General features: G+C 41.3%; 1 protein-coding gene across 2 annotated transcripts in view; it reads left to right on the plus strand.

Annotated features, from left to right (window-relative positions):
- The window catches only part of GTF3C3 (general transcription factor IIIC subunit 3), a 40135-nt gene that overhangs the window by 6942 nt on the left and 24122 nt on the right, over positions 1-9071 (plus strand). For both annotated transcript variants that reach the window (XM_019554311.1, XM_019554312.1), the window contains exons 3-7: positions 4209-4438; positions 4827-4950; positions 6061-6252; positions 7060-7225; positions 8469-8616. In XM_019554311.1, the coding sequence (XP_019409856.1) occupies positions 4209-4438; positions 4827-4950; positions 6061-6252; positions 7060-7225; positions 8469-8616 (860 nt within the window). The remainder of the gene's footprint in view (positions 1-4208; positions 4439-4826; positions 4951-6060; positions 6253-7059; positions 7226-8468; positions 8617-9071) is intronic.

Raw genomic sequence — 9071 nt, forward strand, 5'->3', positions numbered from 1 at the left:
ATCTCCATCTTAGAAGTGAAAATCCCAAACCCTACAGAGCTTTGATGTCCAAATCCAGGAAGAAAGAATATTTTTTTTCTTCATCTTGGACCTGTCATTGCATAAACCTCATCAAGCAGTATTTGGGTGGGTCAGAGCAGACTTGATTAATCGATCATGGGATGCTAATTAACATGCTTCAGCCAGCTTCTGCATCTCATATATCAGTGTCCCCGTGCTTCAAAATGGTGGAGGGGGCACTTTAAAATTCATCAAACAAGCTTTTATTAAAGCACCCACGCCGCCATTTTGAAGCACAGGGACGCTGATGCACAAGATGCTGCGGGTGTTTTAATTAGAGTGGATCTCGGAGCCACTCTCATTAAAGTGCCCCGTCCCACATCCCCAAAGAGCAGTCACTAGAATCACATCCTCCAAAGTGCAATCACTAGAATTGCATTCAAAGTTCATAAGAAGACAATTGGGACAGGTTTTCTTTTTGATGAATGTTATGCGAAATTACACAGTGGACTTCACCTCTGACCCATTGCAGTCTTTAGTGGATCATTTCAAACAAAAGGATTAAGAGAAAGAGAAAATGGAAGAATTTACTGCACGCGTCAATGAAAAGATAATCTCTCCCCATTTCTTTGGTTTGGTTAATATTAAAGATGGACTAGAAATGGCCAGAGAGGATCAAATGCCTGGCAGGTACATAATACCTGCTGTAGCATGGCTGTCCACTTGGTAGCCTGAAGACCACAACTGGCCCTCAGGGGTTTTTAACTTGCAGCACTGGGTTTATGGTTCAGGTGCCACTCCCACCACTTCTTCATCTGTTGCCACCAGAGTCTCTGAGCTTTCCCTCCTTCCTCTGGCATTGGCTTCCTGCTCCCACATTTGGGGGCAGGGTAGAGTGGAGTGGGGCAGCAGGGGCAAGGGAGCCCACGGCACAGTGACTCAGGGGGACCTGGGAGGCTTGTGTAGTGTGGGGGTGCCATCACAGTACAGTGGGGTCACACCTGCCATGTGACTTGATGGGGGAGGGCATTCGGGGCATGGGGACACTAGTGCAGTGTAGCTTGTAGGGGACTTGTGGTCCCTGGCTACTCAGAATTTGTAAAGCCTTGCGCTATAGTGCATAAATTGAAGTTATATGATCTTGTAACACTGAGGCCCCTGGCATACAGTAATCACTTCTTAAGAAATTAGCTAGCCATACATTAATGCAATTAAAGGCATGATAAAATAAAGAATAAGACACAAAAGCTATTACACAAAATATGTATAATAACTTTATGGCTGGTTTGTATTGCTCCATTAGTTGAACTTGTGGCTGGGCTGATTGGGGCTCCCACCTTTCAGAGCAAATGGGAACTCTTGACTCCAGTGTGCTCCTGAGGCTGAGCTTGCCAAAAAGCTGATTGCTGCTTCCAGCCACAGGGGTACATCAGAGTCCTGGACTCCAGTGTGTCCCAACAGCTGAGCCCCACCAACTGACTGGGGCTCCCAGCTGCCGGAGCTTGCTACTTGTCTGTGTAGGAGAAGCCTAGGATCAGGAACCTGGGTTCCTTATGCACTAGCAGTATGGCATGGTGGGATCTGATACTCAGTTCCACAATCATGCCCTGTGGCATGGCAGGAAGTGCGATTGTGCAGATCATGCATCAGATCCCATCATGCCTTTAATTGCATGTCAGGGGCCTGAAAGATGTTTCCATGGACACAAACCTTTCCCAAACAAGTCAGTTTTTTTCCATCTGAAAGTCTTGGTGGGTCAAGCACAAAATGTATTTATATTATGGGTTGGGGCTGCTTCTGTTTAGCCTTTTGATTCGTACTTGTTTCTCTCAAATCTCCCAACATCTTTCATTTCCTGAAGCCACCAGGAATGTCCCTTTTTAGCATGTTCTTTAAAGTTAATCTACAAAATGTGAATTTCATTCTACACATAGATGGGTTTATAGGTGGTATATGTGGGAATAAGCCGTTTTAAAAGCTTGTGTAAATTATCAGATTTCTGTGCATCAAATCCTAAATGCCTGCTATGGACATATAGCACAGATACTTAAAAATGATCATCACAGCATTTTGTTTTGTCCTTAAAACGCTACCCATGCAAAGGATTTGGGGATGGATTCACAAGAGATTCTGAGGTTTGAATTTATAGGTGATAGGATAGGTACTTACTGAGTCATAGTTGGTTGGGAAATCATAATCCAAATTACCAGTAATTGGTTTCTGTATTCTAGTTCAGTGTAATTATGACCCCATTAATTATCCACTTCAGCTTGAGGGTTTACTTCACCTATCCATTTTCGGTGGAACATACATTAATCTTTGTCCTTGTTATGGCTTCAGAAAAACTATTGAGTAATGATCTTTCTGTTCATTTGGTTTCTGAGTGCTGCTATTTCAAATAACTCTGGAAATGTCTTTGAAAAATATTCTCAGCTTCTTTGATGAAGGACAAGGCAAAAATTTTAAAACCAGGGGCAGCTTAGAAAAAGAAAAGAACTTTAAAAGAAGAGTTCTCTAAGAAATTTGTGGCATAGATGGGTTAGGTTGCCTAATAATTTGGGGGAGAAACATAATTCTTAATTTCAGTAACCTGAAAGATTAATATTCTTTTTTTCCTCTAATTTATGTTTATTCTCAGGAAATTATCTAAGTGATGAACTGTACTTAACACTTAGAGTGTACTCAACAGGATGGTGGCTATGATATATGGGTATCAATAATTTGATTTTTTTAGAAACAGAAAATGGTTGTATAAAGAAGTTTAGTGCCTTGCAGTAGGACCCTTTAGTGTTTCTTTTAGGGGTGCACCAATAAAGATTTTTTGAGCTGATACTGATGGCCAGTTATTGACCAGCCGCATCAGCCGATACAGACCTGATTGCTGATATGCAGTGCAGCATCATGGACAGCAGTATCTGCCTGGTAAGTCTGTTGGGAGGAAGGAACATGGGGCGGGGGGTGGGGAAGGAGTGTGGGGGAGGAGCAGATTGAGGTCCCTGAGGTGAAGGAAGGAGTGTGGATGGAGCAGGGGGTGGGGGCAGGTGCTACCCAGGTGGGGTAGAGTAGGGTGGGGTATAAGATGGAGCTGGCGGCTTATCCGGGTGGGGCGGTGGCTCCTGCTGCTGCATGCACCTGTAGGAAAGGCATGCGGGGCCTGTGCATGTGGCAAGGGTAGGTTGCCCGCTCCATGCTTGTGGCCAGGGCTGCTCCAGCCTTTTCCCAGCAGCTGTACTTGCGCCAGGCGGGGCAGGCAGCGATGGCACTGGGAGGGTAGGCTAGGGTGAAATTCGGGGTGGTTCTAGTTTCCCTCCCCCCCATAATCCCCTTTCCCAGCACTGCTGCCAGCTAGCCACCCCACTCTGCCCTGCCCAAGCACAACCACCAGGAAGAGGCTGGAGCAGTCCCATCCCTGAGCTTGCAGTGGGCAGCCTGCCCTCGCCCCGTGCACAGATCTGGGAGGCACCTATCCCCCCTGCTTTCCTTGGTGTGCGCAGTGGTGGGAACCACCCCTCCCCACCTACACTCCGCCCTCTGTCCCCTGATGAGGCGCCAGCTCCATCCTGCGGCCCACCCCAGCTGGGCAGCCCCAGCCTAAGCCCCACTCCTTCCCTCAATGCAGGGTGGGGAGCTCAATCTGTCCCTATCCCTACCCCTTCTTCCCAATAGACTCACCAGCCAGATGTTGTTCTCCAAGCTGCCAGGCTGTATTCTTATCCCCATGCATGCTGCAGCTGCATACATGCACACAGCATTTATCAACAATATTATTGGCCACATCAGCCAAAAAAAGCTGATTGCCAATGACAATTTTCCTTTTATTGGTGCCTATGCAATATGGACCAATGTATTGATGCATCTCTAGTTTCTTCACAAGGGCTTTGTTTAGCTCGGATTTTGTGCCTGCCTATATCAACGATGAGTTTGATCTTAGATGTTCTTCGACTTTAAGTCTAAAAGATGGAGAATAGAAGTAAAAGTGATGAAGTGGTACATGATTTTCTTTTGTTTTCTTTTGGGATTTTTTTCTTTTTGGGGTTGGACTTTTTTGTAGTATACTGAAACACTTTGTCTGGTGCTCTTGGGAGGAACTCTAGGTTTGTGCTTAAGAAGTTAAACAAATGGCTAGTTGATTTTTCTCTGGGCTTGAACATAAACACACAGTGATTCATCAAAATGTCTTGTAAATCTTTCTGGTTTTCTTCAACCAGGTGAAACATCAGATGGGGTGAGTAAGTCTGTGCATCGGGTCTTTGCTTCCATGCTTGGAGAAAATGAGGACGAGGAGGAGGAGGAAGAGGAAGAGGCAGAGGAGGAGGATGAGGAGGAGGAAGAAGAAGAGGAGGAGGAAGATGATGAAGAAACCTCTGAGCAGCCCTCAGCTGGAGATGTTTTTGCATTGGAGATGGTGTTAAACCGGGAGAACAAGAAAATGATGAAAGCAAGTATTTAGATGCAAGAATATTCATATATTTGATGTCACTGAAACTCTTTTGTGGCTTTGTTTTAGAGACATGAGGTAAAATTTTAAAACTCAGTTCTATCAGTGATATCTGCCAGTTCCTCATAAATGTTTTTGTTTACACGTCTTTATATTTTGGAAGATCACTGCAAATCCCTAGTCTTTGTTGGGCAGCTGCCTATGAAGCAGAGTAATTTTTAGTTTTTTATAATAGGCTTTTAGACTAATTTTTTTGATGCATGGTAGTCAGGTTTACTCTGCAAATTACTAAAATTAGGAATAGTTTAGACAGACATTTGTGCTTGATGTGTTTTTCATTTGGGCATAATTAAAACATCTATAGATACGGTCTGATCTTTCAATTTAGGAGAAAAGACCACGCAGTAAACTTCCTCGAGCCCTGAGAGGCCTCATGGGAGAAGCCAACATTAGGTTTGCTCGAGGAGAACGTGAGGAAGCTATACTGATGTGTATGGAAATCATAAGACAAGGTACTCTGATGTTTCTTTGGCATGTCAGGCTTTAAAATGCCATCCATTTAAATGCAGACAAATTATATGAAATTATATTATTTGCAAAGGGGACAGTATAAAAAGGTGGGTTTTTTTTTTTTTTTACTTATTAGCCTGCAATATCAGTAGTTGAGTTCAGCATACCACTAATTTGGTGTTTTGGGAATACTCCAATCCCAACATTAAGTAAGCTCTATTACTGTTTGTAAAAAAGAAACCAAGCCTGCAATCCTGAAAAAACTTGTGCTGTGGATTAGTCTTGCACTTTATTCAATTGATTTTATAGGATTGAGTTCTGAGTGGCTTTGTAGACATAATTTGTTGCAGGGATAAACCACTACCTAATCTGATATAAATGTTCAGTTAGTCTATTTAATTACATAGAATCATAAAAAATTTGGGTTGGAAGGGACCTCAGGAGGTCAATTAGTCCAACCCCCTGCTCAAAGCAGGACCCATTCCCAACTACATCCTCCCAGCCAAACATTGTCTATCTGGGTCTTAAATACTTCCAAAGATGGAGATACCATTACCTCTCCGGGTAACCTGTTCCAGTGTTTTACTACCTTTCTAGTGAGAAAATTCTTCCTGATATCTAACCTAAACTTCACTTACCGTAACTTGAGACAGTTGCTCCTTTTTCTGTTATCTGCCACCACTGAGAACAGTTTAGCTCCATCCTCTTTAGAATTCCCCTTCAGGTAGTTAAATCCCCCCTCAGTTTTCTCCTCTTTAGACTAAATGAGCCCAGTTTCCTCATTCTTTCCTCATAAGTCATGTTCCCCAGCATCTTCACCATTTTTGTTGGCCTCCTCTGGATTCTTTCCAATTTGTCCACATCCTTCCTGTAATGGGGTCCCAAAACTGAACATAGTACTCCTGATGTGGCCTTATCAGTGCTGAATAGAGGAGAATGATCACTTCTGTGACCTCCCTACATGCAGAGAGAACTGTTGTTTCTTTTTCATTTTAACAAGATCATTTTTATGTTTGATGTAATTATCATGCACTTCATCTGCAGAAGTACAAAATGTCTGATTTCAGGGTGGTTTAAAAGTGCCTAATGATTTTTTTTTTTGCCTTTAATAGCTCCTCTTGCTTATGAGCCATTTTCTACTCTTGCCATGATCTATGAAGACCAAGGTGACATGGAGAAATCATTGCAGTTTGAATTGATTGCAGCTCACTTAAACCCTAGTGACACCGAAGAGTGGGTTAGACTAGCAGAAATGTCACTAGAACAGGACAATATTAAACAGGCCATTTTTTGCTATACAAAAGGTAATGCTGTGAGTGTTTTATTACTTCTTTCAAAAAATTCAAATTTGTCGATGCCTAGTGGCTCCAAAAGCTAATGTGGTTATGGTGTGCCTTTTTCTGTAGCCAAACGCTATAGAAGGAGTGACGGGGCCAGCATTGCATCCACCTGTCTTTGTACTCGCCAGCCTTAGGATACCCATTGTACCCATTTATAGCTGTGTTAGCTGGAGATGATCTTCAGCACAAGCCTGAAGCAAAGTTTGATCTCATACATATGGAGCTGGACCACGATGCCTTAACTAAGGGCTGTCTAAGTGGCGGCCCGCAGACCACCTGCAGCCTGTGAGGGGTTAATCAGTGCCCCTTACCCACCCCTTTTGGGCTTCAATTTGACTAATCTTCTCTGAGATTTGTAGTTACTTTGTTTAAAACTGATGTAATTTTTCTCTTTCCACTGTCTCCATCTTTCTTTATAGGACTTTTTCTTACTAAAAGTGCATGTGTGCATGCACATGTGTGTAATAGTATATCTGTTATAAAATAAAAGTAACTTGATGAACACGCAACCCCCATTACCTGTGTTTTTGGAATAGATGGTAAACATATTAGATATTTTTCCATTAGTAATATATGCACATTCTGCATAAGTGTTGATTTATACTATTACAGAAACTTTCCTGCACCTATAAATGTTTACTATAATTCTTTTTTCTGAGAAGACATTTACAAAGGCTTTATTACTATCATTCAGATCAAACAAACATAGAGAACCTAGCTTTGCCTTATTCTAAGTCAGTCAGATCATAGAGAGCTTTGTCTTTGTTGCAGCTCTGAAGTATGATGCTACCAATGTACGTTATCTGTGGGAAAGGTCAAGCTTATACGAACAGATGGGGGAACATAAAATGGCAATGGATGGCTATAGACGCATCTTAAATCTCCTGTCCCCTTTTGATGGAGAACGTTTTATGCAGCTTGCCAGAGACATGGCAAAGTAAGTTACCTTTTCTAGTAGTATTCCTTGATTTCCCAAATTTAAAAGAAAATTGCTTAACTTAAGCTTACTCCTTTTGTCTGAGCTAGAAGAAATGTTGGAAGCATCTTATTGCAACTTCTAAAATTTTTAGAATAATGTTGTTTCTAAAGAGCCTAATTTGTAGAGGAGTTGTAATCTTCTGTGCATGTACTGTCTGTTATGTATCTTTTAAATGATTTGTTTTATTTGGAAGTTATTTCACAGATACCATGTTTGATGCATCATCTGGAGACATTGCAGTTTTGTAGAATGAAAAGAATAAAATGCAAACCTTGTTTGCTGATGTAAAAAATGTGTGTCCATACATACATACAAACATTAGAATCTTTTTATTCAACAAAACTCTTCCCTGTTTGGGTCCAAAGGGATCTCTATTTGCTATTGGGGGGAATATGTTTGTGCTCATTAATAGCAATCAGTAGAGTTTATTCTTTTAATTTTCAGTTCAGCATGACATTTCTGCATCTAATTATCTGTATTTCTGAAGTTGTATTTTGCAAGTAAATTATCCTGCACTTTTTCAGTAACATTAGACAAATGGAAATCTTTTCTTTCTCTTCTGGTAGACACAGTTCTCTCCCCTAGATGTGGGATTTAGAGAGAAAAGGACGATGCCTAAAATACAAGTGGAAGACAGGAGAACTAGATTTTCTTTTCTGACAGGGCTCTCCTTGTGTGGCCTTCTACAAGTCACTTAACTTCCCTGTTAACAGTTCCCTTAGTAAAATGGGAAAGTTATAATGGACCTATTACTCAGGGCTTAAGTGACGTTAATTAATTAATAATGAATCGAAAAAGCACTTTGAAAGTTTTGGATGAGACATACAATATAAAGTAAAGTAGTCAAGTTTTAACAATAACATTGGGGTTTTAGCTGAAAACATGTTAATACAATAAAGGCTGGTAACTAAAAACAAAAGCAGGGAGTAATTTAATAAAAAAAATAAATGTTACTATATAGCAGAAAAGACAGTGATGAAATTGGATGTATTGCAATAAATAATTGTGAGTGGGAGAAAATATGTTCCCTTTCCTTTACATTCAGAACGAAAATGATCTGCTGGAATAAAAATAAGCAGGTGCTAGAAGACTGATGGAAATCGTGAAAGAATGCATTCACAATACTTAGTTGCTTAGTGGGCTTCTCATAGGTAGCACAGTTGTCACTACTATTTGGAACTTCTTGTCCATATTTTCACAGGAGTTATTATGAAGCCAATGATGTCACCTCTGCTATTGAGATCATAGAAGAAGCCTTTACTAAACACCAGAGCCTTGTCTCCATGGAAGATGTTAATATAGCTGCTGAACTATATATTTCCTGCAAACAGTATGACAAAGCACTGGCGGTATGAGCATTAAATCTGACTTAGCAATTCTGTGAACTTTAGGATCGTTTATATTCTTATATTTTTTTAAGCATAGTATTCCCAGTTTGTGGCAGTGATGGATCAAATAGGTTACTGCCCAATGCAGTTGCCTTTGCCTGATCAGTGCTGGCAGTTTTGTCAGGAATTGACACTAACATCAAAAGCTTGATTTATTATATCAGAGACATATGGAAGGCACATGCTGTTTCAAGAGGATGGTTTTGCAAATGGTTTTCTTCCTGTCAGGTACACTGCTGATAAGGCTAGCTAGTCAAGCTGTGTGTCTACCACATTTATTCATTTAATTTAAAGCCAGAATTAACCCTTTTAAGTCATTCATTGTTAGATTATCATTAGATACTGTCGCGCCCCATACGTCGGTGCACCCTTGACCTGTGAGCCTGGGTCGGCACGACCGGCTTGGCGCGAGGAGG

This window comes from Crocodylus porosus, unplaced genomic scaffold, assembly GCF_001723895.1.
Source record: "Crocodylus porosus isolate Cpor-Errol unplaced genomic scaffold, CroPor_comp1, whole genome shotgun sequence".
Classification (NCBI taxonomy): domain Eukaryota; kingdom Metazoa; phylum Chordata; order Crocodylia; family Crocodylidae; genus Crocodylus; species Crocodylus porosus.